At 45.6% G+C, this 18975-nt stretch overlaps 3 protein-coding genes across 3 annotated transcripts; 1 reads left to right on the top strand and 2 right to left on the bottom strand.

Moving 5' to 3' along the window:
* Positions 1–1372: 1372 nt before the first annotated feature.
* On the bottom strand, positions 1373–9382 carry LOC131294178 (polyhomeotic-proximal chromatin protein). The gene is made up of 9 exons (XM_058322222.1): positions 9148–9382; positions 5420–8988; positions 5104–5188; positions 3965–4077; positions 3680–3887; positions 2676–3594; positions 2375–2600; positions 2142–2310; positions 1373–2071 (listed from the first exon to the last, which is right to left on the bottom strand). The coding sequence occupies exons 1-9, from the start codon at positions 9380–9382 to the stop codon at positions 1641–1643; spliced, it is 5955 nt and encodes a 1984-aa protein (XP_058178205.1). The 3' UTR covers positions 1373–1640.
* Positions 9383–11390: 2008 nt separating this feature from the next.
* On the bottom strand, positions 11391–13214 carry LOC131284790 (IST1 homolog). The gene is made up of 3 exons (XM_058313652.1): positions 12330–13214; positions 12068–12265; positions 11391–11841 (listed from the first exon to the last, which is right to left on the bottom strand). The coding sequence occupies exons 1-3, from the start codon at positions 13143–13145 to the stop codon at positions 11656–11658; spliced, it is 1200 nt and encodes a 399-aa protein (XP_058169635.1). The 5' UTR covers positions 13146–13214; the 3' UTR covers positions 11391–11655.
* A 446-nt stretch (positions 13215–13660) lies between these two features.
* LOC131294371 (coiled-coil domain-containing protein 6) lies at positions 13661–17454 on the top strand. The gene is made up of 5 exons (XM_058322423.1): positions 13661–13860; positions 14885–15009; positions 15085–15175; positions 15481–15914; positions 16000–17454. The coding sequence occupies exons 2-5, from the start codon at positions 14894–14896 to the stop codon at positions 16709–16711; spliced, it is 1353 nt and encodes a 450-aa protein (XP_058178406.1). The 5' UTR covers positions 13661–13860; positions 14885–14893; the 3' UTR covers positions 16712–17454.
* The last annotated feature ends 1521 nt before the right edge of the window (positions 17455–18975 follow it).

The raw sequence follows: 18975 nt of genomic DNA, 5'->3' as shown, positions 1-18975 counted from the left end.
GACGTCACAAATGGCTTACACGCCATGTATAGCAACCGAACGGACTGTTGCCAGTGCAAAGTAAGGTTAGCGTACAAGCTGGGAGTAAATTCCATGTAAGATTGTTACCATGTATGAAACCTCTTCGGATCAAAAGTATCCAGAAGCACAAAAAATTGATTATTCTTGGCAATCAAGATATTCATTATTCTTGGCAATCAAATGAGATTTGTTCAATGAATACACGGAAAACAGGTTAACTTCCAAGTAAAGACATCAATTTCGATCTTAAATGATTTATTCCGAATGGATAAGTCTATCGCTTATGCACAAAGTAAGCAAAATAAAATCCAACAGATGTTGTCTGAATTGTATTAGCATACCCCAACTCCCTTCCATGGTTTGATTTATTGACCCTTCACCGCTTAACCATACCCTACTGCTGACGTTGCCATAGTTACTGTTTAAAACCAACACAACGAATCGCAGCACCCTGTGCACACTACCACCACGCTACAGTGACAGCGTGCAACGATTATCAGGAAAAGAGGGGGAAACTGATAATTATTACATGGATCGAGAGGGTAGAACAGATTTTCCGTGACGTCACGACGGCAGTACATGCCATGTATAGAATCTGACCGGATCAGACCACGGTAGGCCTATAGGTAGAGCCACTTTGTCATCATACATGGACTGTTTGGTATGTGCGAAGGTAATTAAGAGGTGTGAGAAAAATAAACAATCTCATATTCCAAGGAAACATAAATATCGACACATACGAATACGTATACCTATGGTTTTGTGGGCTTAAACAGGTATATCTAGTGTGTATTTTTCGAAATGTTTGTATTAGTGTTATATTAGAGGAAAATGAAACTGTATTACATAGCCCTTAATTTTGCCATGTATAGAGCGCTTTCGGATGAAGAATTATAACCTCCTTTTGTTTTTTAATTTGCAGGTTGTTTATTATGAACTACATATTCATTTTACATCAATTGAATCGTGACACGACATTCGAAGAAGTAACTAAAACCAATTTATGTATTCTAACTAACGATGTGGATAACGTTTCAAAATGAGAGCATAATTAATGATGAAAAGAATTAGGAACAGAATGTAAAATATGGTGTAACAACAACCGTTGCCATGTATTGAGCGACGGTAGATCGCATCTTCTAGGTGGTTGTGTTGCTAGCGTAACCCCCACAGCCCTAACCTCAATCCACCAGCTCACCTGACATCTAACAGAAACTAACGCTACTAAAGGTCCCTGAATCCAAACGAATAGAGTGATCACAACAAAATCCGAAATAACTTCATACATGAGCTTTCGGTAGGGGGGAGGGGGATCGGGGTGCTATTACGGGCGTTCCGTAAACAATGTCAACGATAACACGTACAGTGTTATATAAGAAAGTTATACAAAGTATAGGGCAAATCTAGCCAACTCCGACGGGAAAACAAATGGGGTCCTACTAATAGAAATCATGTCCACCCTAAAACAGTTTAGACTCACGCAAAAGAAGGCCTCCTCTCCCACAGTTACATTGATATAAGAGAAACTACACACCTCGACAGAGTGGTACAGCCGGCCGATGATGTGTGCAGGAGTTTAGTTTTATTAGAACGATTAACTTCACCGTTGACGTGGTTGATTAAGTTTGCGTAGTAACTACCTTATTCGGACTATCACTGATTCGCGGTGCCTTGGGCCGCCCACAATCCTGCTGGTTCAGTTTGTTCGCACTACCGGAACTGGTCTCCAGCGGTCGCTTGTTTGTGCTAGTACTTTCTGCCACCACTAGCGCCGTTTCGTCCAGCAGGCTGTTCCCACTGTTCGAGCGATTAGCGAGAGATTGGCTGCCTGTCATGCGTTTTATCTTGAACGTTCGCTTCGAGCCGACCGGTTGGAGTAGACTTTTGCTAGCGGGCTCGGGCGCGGGTGTCGGCGTCTCGGGGGTAGGAGGTTCCTGGTCCTCGCTGTCCGGCGTTACGTTGAGCGCACTCACAAACTCCTCCTCTTCCATGTCCTCCTCTTCGAACTCGGGATCATTGAGGCTTTCGTCCGGATCGATTATTAGTTTACCTGCAAAAAAGAAGGTAGACATTTGTTTAGTTACAGTACAAAGTACCACAAGAAAATCGCACCATCTTACCTTGGAGCGTTGGTAGTTCGATGGGCGGCAGCGGCAGTTCGTCAGGATTGTGCTTTTGAAGCAGTTCTTTCAGCAGGTTGGAAATGTCTTCCCGCTTCTTGGTCACCGTTATTGTATCGAACCAGTTTTGCAGCTGCTTTATTGGCAGGTGGTAATCTGTTATTGGATCCTAGAATGACCAAGAGTTGCGATTAAGGCAATGAACAAGGCCGGAAACGCTATTAGAAACTTACCAAGAAAAAGTGCTCCACGTACTGCAGCAGATAGAGCCCACAGTCGGTGTAGTTGTTCTGCTGCGGAACCTTCACGCAGTGGCCGGGCATGTTGTGCTTGTTGAACACTTTTGCCGGCTTTCCCGGCATTTTTGCCTTATACTCGCAGGTTAGATAGTCGCGCAGTGTGGCGACAACGCGACTTCTCGAAGCTCCCGTTAAAGAATCGAAAATCAGTATACATGGTCTGTAACGAAACGTGCGAAGAAGGGAACAATTGAATGATGTCCGCTAGAGAACCGACTCCAAACGTCCTACTCACTGTTTTATCGGTGCCCGTTCGTCGGTGGGCTCCTCATCCGTTTCCTCCGTTTCGCTGGCCAGCTCACTCTCGTCGCCCTCCGCTTCGTCCCTCTCGCACAGCTCGTCGTCACCGAGTGCGATCGTCTCGAGGCCACGCTTCGATACCGGCGTTATGGTTGTGTTTCCAATCTGCAGCGTTACGCTATGCTTCGATTTGGCGGTCGACCTTTTCGACTTCGTGACGGCCGGCGAAGGGGCATCGCTGATCAACGACATGGGAACATCGAGCCCGGGGAAGCATATGATAGCCAGGAACCAGTGCGACTGCTCGTTGATCGGAATGACGATGTATTTCTTTTCGAAAATGTTTTCCTTCTTCGTCCAGCTAGCAACGCGTGCGTGCCGCTTCTGGGCCGCCGTCTGTTTCACATCCCTGTCCCCACCACCGTGGGTCCGCTGCCGGGTCGACATCGTCGTGAGCCGATTATAGAAGAATGAGCTGAAAATGTGCACACTGTTCCGTTCGTCCTCGTTGAGCATCTCCAGCTTCAGATAGTTCAGATAGAAGTCGATGATCACATCGTTCAAGTACTGATCCTTCGCCAAACACATGTAGTCCTCCGTGTTGATTGATATGCCACCCTTGCCGGGTGGATAGATGAGAATCTTTCGGATCTCGGTCGCATCGAGATCGTCGGAGCTGCGACGTCCGCCGTTTGTGGTGGCGGCCACGGTAGAGGCAGAGGACGTATCGACCGAACGCCGGGGAGCCGACCGGATCAGCAGGGCATTCGCATCGCGTGCACTTACTTCTTCCATCTGCTGGCCAACAAATATATTTTTTACAATTGATTTCGATTCCTCGCTGACACGATCCATCATCAGAATGATTCTCCGGTGCGCTTCATTCTCACGGCTCACGGGACTAAAGTAGGGACCTAGGAATAGCGCAGAAAAAGAAGATCGATAAAGCACAACATCTCTTTGTCGTCTCCCTTATGGAAATGCGGTTTGATCGCTTACGTTTATCATCATTAAGCTCCATTTCCAGATGTTTCCTCACGTACGCACCACACGATGGCAGCGTGAACACGATCATCACGTTCAGTGCTTTCGAGAAATGTATCAGCACCTTCGCTATCTCCGACATTTGCAGATCCAAACTAACGTAATCCGTTGGACGCTTCACATTCGGTGCGTAAATGCGAATGCCCTTTGACGAGAGCGTAACCTAACAAAAAAAAAACACGAGAACCATTCGATTGGGGAACATTCGACGACGGAAGTGCGCACTCCGAGTTGGCTTACCTTTTCGTTCGCGTCATACTTCAGCGTGCCTATCCGGATGATCGAGCAATCGAGCTGAGTGATTTGGCCGTCCGGAAGATTTTTCACGTCCGTAATGTCCAGCCGGGGTTTGTCTGTGGAGCGAGAAAAAACCGAAATGCCGGGGGTAAAGCCTATTCAACCCATTCAACACCGACCCAGCGATAGAACACACACGCGTGTTTTCGATTGCTAAAACATGACTTAAACAGTGCCTCCAGAGCCATATTGCAATTACCTCGATCCATCCTACCACCGGGGGCTCGGTTTGGGTGAGAAGCTCCAATAGTGAGACTTGAAAATACACTTTTCCACACTATTGACAACAAATTAAACTCTCAAGCGTCCTGGTGTGTATCACGATGTCTGCCGGAATCGCTATATAACCGATTATAACCGTTTGAACCGATTCCGTCGCTGTCATCGACGACAAATCTCGTGTATTCACGCTCGATAATGTAATGGTGTGTGTGACGAATCACTTGAGCATACCAACACACTTACAATCCGGTTGGTAACCGGTTCGCAATTTCACGAACACACATTCTGATATACGAACCGGTTCTACAAAAATCAACCATAGCGGACCCACTAGATCTTTTCATTGCAATGACCGAACCTAGAGAATTTTCAAGTTGTTTTAAAATTATTATTTATTCGCGATTTTAAGGAACACTTTACTAATTCTTTAAATTTACTACACCATCTAGAGCGCAAGCAATATCGATTGCAAATGCCCAATAAGTTGAACGTGTGCAAGGTAAATCTCGCGTTTACACCAATATCCACTAGAGGGACACGAAAAGTTGGGTCAAGTGGGACGCCATTTAAACTCATGGTACAGGGTACTTTAAAAATTAAAGTAACGTGTACCACGTTTTCTTTTTATGCAAACAATGTTTCAATGCAAACTGTTTTCATAACTCACATCCCATATAGAATATGGTTGTTGGGAAGTTGGATATGACTGAACGGATTTGCTATCAGTTGTAAATATCATCAGTAAACATTCGTTCAATTTAAACAGCGAATAACAAATTCAGATTCATAGGGTGGTGCGTGTTTTGCCAGGAAATTAATTGCAGTGCTTGCAATATAGATTTGATATTTTCTCTACTTACCGGCAGGCAGCCCAACTTCAGAGTCGCTGATAGTCGGTTCACATGGCAAAGGATCCCGTTTGTCTAGAAGCTGGGAGGTGTGGCTCTGTAAAGAAAATATGTTTAAATTATTAAAATCATAAAAACAAAAAAATATAAAGATTTTTTTGATGAGAGAAACACACAGTGTGCAGGTAGAAAGAATAGCTGGGTGCTACATTTTCTTTATAACATCTTCGTGCGTCAACAAAAAAGGGAAAATAATAACGCCGAGCGACCATGAATAATCGACAGTGAAATTTTCCCACATGAAAAGTCAATCGAAAAGTTGACCTACCTTGGAGGGCGAATTGGAAGCCTTTTTGCTCGTATGCTTTGTACGATCAGCGGACGAAGAATCCTCCTCGTCGCTGCTGAGCGTGAACACAACGGGTTCGATGTCGTGGGCCTTGGTCATGCCACCGCGTCCCCTTCCACGACCAGAGCGAGTGCTTCCTCCACGGCCCCGCCCGACAGACAGTAGGCTGTTCATGGCTTGCTTTTTGTTGAAGATTTCGTTCTTACGAGAAATCGTCAGCGGCGTCGAGGTAGCGGACGGGGTTAGCGGAGCCAGATGCGGCGATGCCGACGGTTCGGGGACGCGCCGCGGTGGTTCGGTAAATACCCGCCGACAGCGTTGACATTTGGCATGGTCCACGCTGGTATAGCCACAGCCGACGCATACGGCATAGTAACCTTTAACCAGCTTCATCGGTGGTTCCCGCTTTGCAACGTCCGAACCATCCAGGGCGGTCGCGGAGACGGGCGTCATCACCTGCTGAGGATTGCTACTCACGGTCGAGGTAGCAATCGTTATCGGAGTGAGGGTCTGCCGGAAGGAGTCATTGAAGCGCGCCAGCTGGTTTGACTGACTTTGGTGAGGCTGCTGCTGCAACGTTATTGTCATGGTAGGCTGTTGCATTACGCTCGTCTGGTGTATCATTGCGTGTTGTTGTTGTTGCTGCTGCTGCTGCTGTTGCTGCTGTTGTTGCTGCTGTAAAATCTGTTGCTGAAGTTGTTGCTGCTGTAGCTGCAATTGCTGCTGCTGCTGCTGCTGTTGTTGTAGCTGGAGCGCTTGATTCCGGATCGTTATTTCGGCCTGCTTGATAACGTCGGCCGTCTCGGACACATGAATGCCAACCGTAACGATGTAGTCGACATCTCCGCCCGGATTCGAAATGCACTGGATGTTACTATCGCGTGAGTATCGCACACCGACCTGCTCGAGTAGCTCCTGTACGGTGCAGCTTTCCTTCGGCAATGTAAACGTGATCAGCCGTTGTTCGCCATTTTGCAAGATAACCAGCATACGGGCGCTTTCACGGTACTCTCCTTCCGGTAAACCGGCGTGCACCTGCTGGAGGGTGGTCGACGACGTGATTTGCCTCAGCTGGCCCTGCACCTGCAGATGCTGGATCGGTTGAATGACCTGCGATTGCTGGATGATCTGTTGTGTGGGCGGAAGCTGAATCTGCTGCTGTTGCTGCGGTTGGGCAAGGGTGATCTGTGGCTGCATTGGTACGAGTTGGTTCGGTTGCTGTACGTGCAATCCCCCGACCACTTGCCGACAGGCTGCTGGGGCACGATGCCGTATGACCATTCCACGCATCGGACTTCTTCCGCGTGTTACCTGACTGAAGCCACCGCGTATGGCTTCTTGCTGGCGGGATTGTTGCTTTTCCTGGAACATGCGAAACTGGGCCGGCGTGACGGTTTGACCGTTGGCCAGCTGTATCAAACTGGTGCTACCACCAGTCTCACCAAACGTCGTCTGATCGACCATTGTTCCTTGCTGCTGAGGCATCTGCTGCGATTGCTGAACGGCGAAAATGGCCCCAGTAACGTTCGGTGCACCGGCATTATTGCTGCTTAACGTCGTTGTCGCGCCGGGTGTTTCATCGACCGTCCGTTGGGGTAAAACCGACGCCGGAATGCTATCCTCTAGATCTTCGAGTCGGTTCACGATCGTTACATTTCCTGCCGCACCGCTCACAGAGGTGTTGGGTGTGGGTAGTACTTTGGCCGTTGGCTTTCCCACACCACCGATCGTTGTTGTCGTAGTTGTACTACCCAGCGGCGATGACGACTGGGAAAGTACCGGATTTACTTGCACCATTTGCTGGACCGTTCCACCGACCACTTGTTGCCCGAGGGAAACTTGTTGTTGCTGCAACTGTTGTTGTTGTTGTTGTTGTTGTTGTCCTAGTTGTATCTGTCCCTGCCCTTGCTGTTGCTGTTGTTGCTGTTGTACCTGATTGACGGTTGTTGGTCCGGTAGTTAAAATATTTCCCCGATGCATAACCGCCAGCCTTGGCGGTTGCCCACCGGTTCCGGCCACAGTATAGAACTTTGCCCGTGGATTGTTGGCTAACACAATATTTGACCTGCTTATGATTTGTAGCGTCTGTTGTGAGGATGTGCCCGGCACCGTGCCTATGGCCGTTGTTACCGGTACAACGGTGCCGGTTGGGCGTACGGGAGCACTAACCAATATTTTAGACCCGGGCGGCCGTATACCACGCAATTGTACCGTTCCGATGCCTCCCACCGCCGACCGGGGTTGTCTGGGGCTAGCCGCTTTGCTCACGCGAGATCGCGCCGGCCGAGCGGCCCGTGGTGATGGTGTAGAAATCCGGGGACCTACGGGGGGTTTCGGAGATTGAGGAGATTGAATCACCTGCTGCTGCGCCAAAGGTTGTTGCTGTTCTTGTGGCGGTTGCTGCTGCTGTTGCTGTTGGAAGACGAGTGAAGGAGCCTGCTGTACAATCGAGGCTTGATTTGATTGCATCTGCATTGGCTGCTGCTGGCTTACAACGATTTGCGCGGATCCGATCTGTTGCTGCTGTGGAGATTTTGTTATAATCAAACATTGCCGCGTACCACCGGAATGTATCACATGAGTACCAGCCATCCCCTGTTGTTGCAGGTGCATAGTGGTTGCCTGCTGGCCTTGGTTTTGATGCTGCTGCTGCTGCTGTTGAAGTAACTGCTGTTGCTGTGGCATCAACGAGACAGCTTTACCGATGTGAATGCGATTTTGTTGCTGCTGCAGTTGCAACTGCTGGTGTGAAGTCATTTGTTGTTGCTGTTTAACTCCCTGGATCTGAGGAACACCCGTCTGTTGCACTTCCGTTTGTGTCATGGTCATATTTTGCTGCTGCTGTTGTTGCGGCAGCTGTTCGCTGTAAACGATTTGCGACTGGTGCTGCTGTACCGTTTGTAATTGTTGAGATTGCTGCGCTTGGGCCTGAGATTGTCGCTGCTGAAGCATCTGCTGATGCATCACTAGCTGTGCCGGTTGCGTCGGGTTGTTAAAAACATGATTCTGTGCCTGCTGAATCGTGAGTTGGTGCTTGCTTTGATCCGTTGAGCGCAAAATTATGTGCTGCCCGTGCCGCGGAATCCCCTGTACAATCTGCACTACCTGCTGGTTTGGGGCGCCGGCTAGCGTAGCCTGCTGCGGTGACGTGTGAAGTTGCGTTTGCGTAGCTGCAGGTGGTGGTGGTGGTGGAGCCGCATGCTGCTGCAGCTGCGGTTGCATCTGATGGATTTGATGCTGAGTCTGATGCAATAATTGCTGCTGATGCTGCTGATGTTGCTGCTGCTCAGCTGGCGTTTGCAGTGCATGGAGCGACGTTTGCTGCTGTGTATCAACTAGAGGTTCATGGGTTTGCACAATGTTACCCGTGTGTAAAATTTGTCCTGTCGATTCGTCCGTGTAAAAAATTTGCTGTTGATGCTGCTGCTGCTGCTGTTGTTGTTGTTGTTGTTGCTGTTGTTGTTGTTGTTGCTGCTGCTGCTGTTGCTGCTGTTGTTGCTGCTGCTGCTGTTGTTGCTGTTGTTGTTGTTGTTGCTGCTGTTGCTGTTGTGGTGGCGTCTGTGGAATTCCCTGAACCTGGCTCGTTTGTAACTGTGGCTGCGAGGGTATATGCTGGTTTACTTGCTCCACTGTTCCCATGGCTTGGGATATGTAGGAATCCGTCAATGTGCCATCCTCTTGCTGCACTAGAAAGTTCGCTTCATGATGCTGCTGCTGTTGCTGCGGAACTTGTTGAGTTGCCTGGTACACGATCTGCTGCAGGTGCTGATTATTGTCACTTCCGATTAACTGCAGCTCGTTCGATTGTTCCTGCGATAGTATGACCTGCTGTGAGCCAAACTGCACATCATCCCCCATCACGAGCTGGATACCGTTGTCAATGTTTAACTGGGGATAGTTTTTCAGCTCATCCGACTGCACTATTTTGTAATACTGGGCCATTTTTCTGCTGCTTGTTTCCGCACCACGGGGGGTGAAGCGATAACACCGGCTGACAGAAAGAACTTCTTGAGCTATTTGGCCATTTAATTTGTTTTGGGTTGCACCAGCACTGCACACCAACTAGAGTCAATATTCACAATGCGCGACTGTGCACAACAATTTCCTCTGCCTACGCGCTTCTTCAGCGACGCGGAGGGCGAAGGAGAACGCCTGACTGCTCTATCTGACGTTGCTATGACACCCGAAGCCCCCTGTGGGAATCTCGGAGAACTGGTCCTTTGAACCAACACAATTCACTGGTGCTTGACTTGCCTTACCAACACTGCTACACTGTTGGCTTTCTTTATTCTGTACCTTTTTTCACTAAACTAGTCCATTAAAATACATTTTCATTGAAATGTACGCTCCTATTCTCATTTATAAAACTATATTTACAAGTCTTAATCATAAAACTACTTCACATTTGCAGCACATTACTACGCTCGCTATACACACTTGTTTAGATCAATTTTGCACGTCTACTCCTGGCCAAAGCTGGGTTTGGTCCAATTTGGCACAGCGCTACCTTATATTCAGCATCATCATATGTCCGATCTGCGAATGTACGTATGCTTTTCATGTGTCGCACAGATTCATCGGGAAATTATTACACTCGGGGGTAAAACTTATGACGTCATAACCAGACTAGAGGGACCACTAATGCCAGAGGGACCACTGAAACATCCACGGGACCACTAGAAACCGAATGAATGCGAATTCCAACGATCCGCCATCTTCTTGCTGTGAGACTAGAGATGCGAGGCCCGAATTGGAGCTAGTGAGTTAATCCCATTCTTTCAGCGAACCTTCCGATCCGATCCAAATTTAGCCATGATTGGCTCCTGAGGCTGCATGTATGAAAATTTCTCGCGCAAAAGGAATATCAACTTGATCCAGGAGGGATTATGAAGTGAAAATCCCGAACTATTTATTAATTTTCATATTATCTTGTTTTCTATCCCAAGTGGAATATTTTTATTAGGAATGAAACTGTTTCATTGCTATAGATCAACCAATCGTTTCGGACTGAAATCTGCTCTTCTAATAGAATGCGTAAAATAAAGTTGTGCATGGGAGTGCAAACGAAGTAATTAAAATAATATTGTTTTTCCTTTGGAACCCGGAGCTAATGAAAGGATATGCTCCTTTGATTGAGTTCCAATTTCCACCACTACGTGAGAATACCGTGACAGCTGCTGAAACAGTTATCCCTTTAGAAACGCATCCCCTTACCTATAGGGTAGCAGTTCCATTTGAAAATTATGCAGTTTTCGTTAAACGCCCCAATATAATATAATTTCAAACTTCATCAGCTCCAAACTTTGTAATGTATACGGAAGCCTAAATAAATCTTTAAAAAAGAGTACGGATTCCTGTATCCAACAATGGAGATCAAAGCAGATTACTGGAATGAATCCCGTGATGAAAAACAGTATAAAACATTCCTGAATTGGATTTCAAAATCTTTTACATCACGTTTTTTTAACCCCTTCAAAGTTTTATTTCGTCGTTTTGTTGTTTATTTCGAGTGTACCTGCTTCGAAAACATGTTCTTACGGTTTTATAAACTTTTAATCATATGTTTGACACTAATCGATGTAATTGAACCAATTTTTTGCTTATTATCAGAAAATTATTGGTGATCATAATCATGATCCCAAAAAAATTTGGAAAATATTGTTTTTGTTTTTAGGCCAAAAACTATACAAAAATGTAAAAAACAGTGTGACAATTTTTTGAGCCATTTTCTCAACTTGGCAGGACTGTGAAGGGGTTAAATTTCTCCGATTGGACTTTTACACCATCATCCAAAAGGTCTTGAACAAGATGGCCAAATCACGTTGGAACAGATATGATAGCATGTTTCGTACCATGCTGCTGCCACAAAGTATAATTTTATAAGCTGGAATAAGGAATTCTGGCATACGGTGGTTTAAGCAGTTTACGATCATTTTCAAAATTATGTTTCATTAATTGATTTATTTTTAATAATACATAATTGCATAATTTTTCTCTTCAGTTTATGGTTATAACATAATGATATTCATTGTAAACGTTAAGAAAAACAAGATAAACAAAGATGCACAATTTCACATCAGCGATACATTTCATCCTTCAATGGATAGATCCTTCCAGGATTCAATACCGCTGGCTATAGAGAATATATTTTCCTTGCGATTGGATCGAACGGGTAAAGCTTGCACTGCGGTATGCGGACGGTTAATGCGTCCGAATTACTTTTTCCTCTTCAGCTCCTCAAAACGACGAGATAGGTCATCGAAATCGATCTCGTCATTGTTACTTTTGTTCTCGTCGTCGTCCGGCACGTCGGGCAAATCTTGTGGCACGTTCGGCAGTGGAGGAAAGTTGAGTTCCGGTGAGAACTTGGAGCGTGGCTGTGGTTTCGGTTTGGTGGAATTCTTAATACAAAATAGGAAGACACAGAAGGGGGAAAAGATGGTTAAATGAAAATATGTTTTAGAGACATCGAAGAAGGATAATATATTCGTTTTGAAACAGTCAGTAAACGTATTTTATACTCACAAAAAAATCGCCAAAATACAAGCAAATTTAAATACACAAAAATGTTACTACAATAGATTTACTTTCAAAGCTAGAGTACGAATGGAAGGAATTGTAAATTACCTGCATATTATCATCCGGACTCAGCGAAGCATAAGATGGAGGAGGACCACTTGAAGTGCTTGCTCCCTTTTCTTCGTTGATAAAGTTGGAGTTGATGTTCAAATCCTTAATCTCCTCCTTCTCCGAGGAGTTTGGAGGAATGTTGTAGTTAAACGGTGGCGCTGTAGCACTGCCAAAGTTTTGTCCGCTTGGTCCAGCCTAAAAATAGGAACGTCAATTCGTCAATGAGGCAATTCATACATCAGTTAACTGGAGAACCTACCGGATACTGAAACGGTACAGCTGGCGGCGCCACGGGTAGTTGAGGCAAGGGTGGTGGATATGCCACGAATCCAACGTTTGCTGCAGCAGCTGGTGTTGCAATGCCACCACCTCCGCCACTTCCTCCACTGTTGCCACCCGGCCCAGAACCACCAGGGCTACCGCTGCCCGTGCCTGCTCCACCAGTCGACCCATCGAGATTATTCTTGTCCGTTAGGTCTATAAGAATGTCTCCATCCATAATGCTGGAGCGGTCATCCTTCATTATCAGTGGATCGGGCTCGTAATCTACGTTGAAAATCTTTGCTATCTCAATGAGATACTTTTCCACCAGCAGCTTCGGGGGAGCCTGGATGGCCAACTTATGCATCAGCTTATCCGACACCTTGTGGGGAGGAATTGCAGCTCGAACCTGCTTAGCGTACTGTTTGCCGTACTTCATGGTGAAAATGTCCGAGCACAGCTTCAGCTCCTGCACATCCGCCTGCAGACGAGGTGCCACCCAGATTATACTGCTGACCGCTTCCTCGATACCTTCGTCTAACTCTTTCATTTGCGTTACGAGACCGAACCGCGCCAGGATCAGATCACAGTACATTTCCACTATTTCCATCGCCTCGACCAGATAGTCTTCCCGGATAATGTGCTCAACGCGGATCTTGGCCCGCTCGGGCTTTCCGGCCTGAATATAGTCCGCAATTTCCTTACGGGCCTTCTGCGCTAACTCGGTTTTCTTCTTCTCAAGCAACTTTAGCCGATTAACGGCTAGACGAAGGTTCGTCTTCAGTTTGGTATAATTCGGAGCACTGGAAAACATGTTCTCAAACACACGATTCTGGTTCTTCCACACACAAAATGACTCACTAAAGTTGTTTTTATATTTATCTCCGACGAAAACACAAATTATGATTCATCACAGGTGGAAAACATCAAGCTCGCATTCGATGACATTGCTGTCAAATTATTTAAAATAAATAAACTAATGTCACTAGCATCAAGATCTAGATAATTTTTTGAATTATTTATTTTACCAAAAATTTATAATCTCCAGATAACTAGCAATTTACTGATCTGTGGTGTGCCAATTGTTGATGTCCACATGAATGCGAAAATCTAGGCATGGTCTAGAATCTAGGAAAAAGTGTTATGTGGTCCGCCATGTTTAATTCACACATTTGTTCACACAATTAACCCTACTGTCAAATTTTTCCTGTTTTTGTAGATGACTTGTCAAACGCAGCGAATGATGCGACCAAGTATACTGACTATGATTTTGGCCTCCAAAAACGCCTTGCAATTGACTTCTTATCCACGGGTAGCAGTAGCAGTCTTCGGATCGGTTACAGTGTAATTTTGGTGTGCATCAAGAAAGAGGGCATAATTTAGAACAGTGAAAAAGTAGTCAGATCAAGAAATAAAATATCTCAAGTGCAAGTCAGACAAGTGAAAGGCATCTAGGTTATCATCATAAAGAGTGTGCATCCCAAAGGGTCGGCACTTTGCACGGAAAAAGTTCCTGAATCAAGTTGGATGTAAGTCGAATCTGTACGGGGTTAAGAAACAATCTGTTAGAAAGGTCTTTTGCTGTCGGTGTTGCTTCGAAACTTTGTATAAGCTGTTTTCGGTTTCATGCCATCACGGCAAGCCCAACTGCTTAACGTGGTCAATTGCGATGGTCGATCATTAGTCTAGCATTACATTTAGCTCCCAATTCGCCGTGTAAAAGTGTAACCTGGTGACATTATGAAGCATTTTATTTTCTCCTGCTAATGGCAAAAGGATAACTGCAAGTGTACCATGGCGTTGGTAAGCCCCGTTTGCGGTTTTCGTACTAAGGTGCTTGTCCCTTAAAAAAGTTGTATAAGAATCGAAACGTCGGAACTGATGTGTGCCATCCGAGCAGGAGGCAGGGAAAAGGAGGCGAGTGGCACAAAGAACGACATCTCAAGGTGCGATTGCACGACACGGGAATGCTTACCGAAGAAAGACGATACGCCAGGGGAGAAGGGGAGATTTTCGAGGAGCGGGGTTTGTGATTGCATGCACAAGTCTACGGGGACGGCGGAACCGCGACTCTGCCACAAATGTTACGAATACCACGGCCATTTGTTGCTGCGGTTTCCGACCATCGTGGGGGGTGTTTTCGATGTAAAGGTTCATCTGTCAACCCAACTCGTTGCCGATGCTTTCTAATATCGTACTCGTTGCACATCAAAGTGTGCCGTACTTGCAACGCAGGCAAATATGCACACCAGTAGATTCGCAATCAAGCAGCCAAATTGATAAACGAAAAAACGCAGTTTTATTTTTTCCAACTGTTGATAAACATTTATCACACAAACGAATGTTTATTATCTACCGGCTGTTTGATCGGCTATTAGTCATACAGACGTCGATCGTGCATTTCGGCTTTGTGGCGCAACCGTTACCAGCTGCTGGATAACCTTCTTATTTTTGCAAGCGCCTAATTATTTATGATTTTACTAAACCCTACCCGAAGCACTTCCTTCCGGTCCAGGTTAAGTTTATGGTTATCTGTATCCAAATTTCTTCCAGACCAACAAAATGGACAGCCCGTGTGAGTCGGAGAGCTCACTTGACGGGGGAGCGATGCTTCCACCAAGCCCAGTATCTCGGGAACAGCTGCAAAAACGAATCGAAAGCCTTACCCAACAGAACAAGTAAGTTGTACAATTATGGATTGATCGTTTAGAAACAATCCTACAATCGCTAATCTTTTTCTCACTATATTGTAGGGTGCTGAAGGTAGAACTGGAAACGTATAAAATTAGAGTAAAAGTCATCCAAGAGGAAAACCGTTCCCTACGTCAAGCGTCAGTTATCATCGTAAGTAAACAAGCCAACAACAACATTTGTAATGTACACCCAACCCCGTGGGCTATATGTCGGAAGGGGGAGGGAGGAAATGATGCGACCGCATCTTGCCTATAACTACATCATCCGCTACACGGGATCTACGGGTGCGGACCATACAATTGCATCCGGGGATTGCTTGATGTGGTAATCGGCGATTGATTTCAATCCCGTGAATACATTCTATCAGCAACGATTGGGAAAGGGTGTGTTATGATATTTATATTTACAACCGCTTATCGCTTCGTCGTGCGTTTCCTTTTGTTCTTTTTTTTTAGCAAGCAAAAGCCGAGCAGGAAGAGGAGTACATTTCCAATACACTACTGAAAAAGATACAGGCCCTAAAGAAGGAGAAGGAAACGCTAGCGCATCACTATGAGCGTGAGGAGGAATGCCTCACCAACGATCTGTCGCGCAAGCTCGATCAGCTGCGGCAGGAGAAGTGTAAGCTGGAGCAAACGCTCGAGCAGGAGCAGGAGTGTCTCGTTAACAAGCTGATGCGCAAGATCGAGAAGCTGGAGGCGGAAACGTCCGCCAAGCAAAACCACCTGGAGCAGCTTCGACGTGAAATGGTGGAGCTGGAAAATACGCTCGAACAGGAGCAGGAGGCGCTGGTGAACAAGTTGTGGAAGCGTATGGACAAACTGGAGGCAGAGAAACGTTCGCTGCAAATCAAACTCGATCAACCCGTCTCGGATCCGACCAGTCCAAAGTAAGTTTCACGTTAGTGCTAACACAGCAGGCATTGATTAGTTTTTTTTTAAATTGAAATGTTCCTTCGTTTGAAAAACTTGCAGAGAGATAAGCAATCATCGTAATGAAAATGGCAACGATACTGCCTCGCAGCTAACGGCGCACATTACAAACTTACGCTCGGAGGTGGACCAGCTGCGCAGCAACCTGGCCGCGGCCGAGAAGGAGAGCAAAGAAAAAACGCAGCAGTACGCGCACGAGGAGAAGTGCATACGCGAAGAGAACAAACGTCTGCAGCGCAAACTACAGCTGGAGGTCGAGCGTCGCGAGGCCCTCTCGCGGCATCTGTCCGAGTCGGAGTCGTCGCTCGAATTTGAGGACGAGCGCTTGTTCAACGAGAACGTGTCGGCACTCGCAAGCCAACGTCCCATCAGCCCCGGCGGGCTGGCTCGCTGCATCACGTGTGGCCAGCTGGTGAGCCGGCGGGCCAGTGAGCGGTTCATTAAGCCGGCAATACCGATCGGACTAAACACATCCGCACCGAACGTGCTTTCCTCGCATTCGTCCTCGGTTGGTGGTGGTGGTGGTGTCGGTGGTCTGTTCCCGCTGCTGGGTGCTGGCAGCAGCAGCAGTAGCGTAGGAGGTGCCGGTGGCGGAGGTGGAGGAGGCAGCGGCGTTGGTATGAGTGCCACTTCGCTCAACAGTAGCATCGGTTCGTCGAACTCGAACAACACTAGCAGTAATATTTCCTTCACCGGAAATTCATCCTTCGTCCAGCCGGCCAGCCCGATGGACACCTCGATGTGTAAGGACTAAGACTGCTGAACAGTCAGCGAGTCAACGTGACAACTCATCGGAACTTGGGTAACGTACACTGATTAAGAACGACTTTCGCTTGGGCGCTCGCAATGGGATTCCCAAGTTGGAACTTGATAGAAAAGCAGCGGTTCAGTGGTTTTGTTACAACTTGCTTTTTGAGTATTCAGAGTCAATGGTAAATTCATAATCTGAAAATTCAAATCCTGACTATAGACAGTTTCCAAAGCAGATAAAGATTCCTTTTTGCGAATGTTGGTTCCACTCGATGTGATGTGATTCCTAAACACCTTATGCTAAATATTATGCAGAGTGTAGTGGGTAAACCTCTCGTTTCCGTTGCTATACTTGCTAACCAACGCAAGTATGACGTCCCGAGTAAGGCAGCAAAAAGTTACGGAACAACATATTATGTTCTACATTATTCTGCTACGATTAAAAACAACCAATTGGTTGTTTGTGGTGAGCGTATGTTTGTTTGTTTTTTGTAAAACAAAATTCATTTTCGTCGTGCAGGAAAATGGACGAGCAGCGACTAGAAAAAAAATCGGGAAAAGCAGTAGTATCAACGAATTTGCTAGGCAGTAAACAAAACAGTTCCCTGTTAGGCTAAGGTGCAGGTCCACATCCTATCCAGCCAGATAAAACAAGCTTGTTCCGTGCTAAATCGTCCACCCTTCATCTCGCGTTACGTTCCACTCCGATCCGGTTTGATGAATTTTACGTGATAATAGTGGAATTTAAAAAAAAGGAATACGTTCTGTTACTAGTTGTCATAATGCGGTATGAATAATCGTGTTTGGTTTGGTGAATGAGGGAGATAGAGAGTGAGTGTATGAAAATTTAATGGAACTTGGGTACACCTGCTGTCGAGGATAAAATTAAAAACCATCGAATTTAGTTGGCAAAAAACAACATTCATTTCAAGGGTTGATTTAAATCAACAATGCACTAGAAGCACGAAGTACTTATATAGGCCAGATGGTGGGATGAAGTATAATTAATGTTTGCCTTTTTTTATAAATGCAATTCTATCGAAATTTGCCTTTTTAAGTCACTCTGGGTTGAACTGTCCACTAATCGCTGTCTATGTTAAGAGAGGTTACTCGCTTTGTTTATGTTACAATCGTAACCATACAATGGTGATTAGATAACATCGGGAAGGATGGAAAACAGTCGGGCTCTTGTCAAGAATTTATCACTCATAATAATGAATAAATAATTCGAGTTAGATGATAGGCATGAGTCAAAAGTATAAAACCCTAATCGTTGTTCATTTGGACTGTCATCCTTTAATATGTTTAAACACACTTGCTCTACTTCCCACCTTGACTCACTGATTCCCTGCACGGCACAGGACGGAAAGTGCTAGATAGTCACCGTGTATTGTAGATTGTGGTCAAATGTCACTAGAACGAATGGGAGTTGGGCAAAACGAATTAAAGGAAATTCACTTCTAAAGTGTGCTAGGTAAATTTGCCGTAAACCACATTTTGCCACAGTCAGATTGAAAAGTTAAGAAGAAGAAAAAAACACTATAAAATCCAGTTCAATATAAAACACAGGAATTAAAATAAAACTTACCTGCCGTTCTCCAAAAATCACACAGCAAGATAAGATGTAGTGAAGGAGCCGAAAAGTGCCGCTCACGCGTGCAGAAATAGCCACAAGTTCTATTCATAGCAAGTAAGATAAATTCTTAGTTAGTAGCGGTAACAAAATATCCCAAAATCAAATAACCACCATTTCAAGCAGCAGAAAACCTTCACGCGGCACAGGCTTACCATGTCCAACGTACATACACTGAAGATCGATATGGGAACGATGCAAGGCGGCAGTAAAATCTATAAAAGATACATAAACATTCACATTTCACTTGAACCATGCTATACGGCGCAAAGCATATGCACACGGATAAAAGCAAAAATTACGACATCTCTCCGTCACTTCCAATCTTGTTGCAACTGTTATGTTAGTGTTGTGTAGTATGAAATAATCAAAGAAAAAATAACACGCGACAAGACAAATGGAACTTTATCTCAATGTAAATCGATGGCGAACATAAAAGTAACGTGAAAAAAGAGAACACAACATATAGATTCATATGAAGGGAATGATGCATACTTGCAAATGCGGAACGCAAAGTAAATAGTCACCAATGGAGGTGATGATGCTTACGTTCGAATGATAATGATGGTGAATATGAACAGACAGTGTTGGAAACATGGGGGAACTATTAGGATTACTAGAATAACTTACAACAA

Source organism: Anopheles ziemanni, chromosome 2 (genome assembly GCF_943734765.1).
Source record: "Anopheles ziemanni chromosome 2, idAnoZiCoDA_A2_x.2, whole genome shotgun sequence".
Classification (NCBI taxonomy): Eukaryota; Metazoa; Arthropoda; class Insecta; order Diptera; family Culicidae; genus Anopheles; species Anopheles ziemanni.
The sequence above is the reverse complement of the archived record's forward strand: the minus strand, read 5'-3'. Positions and strand labels throughout refer to the sequence as shown.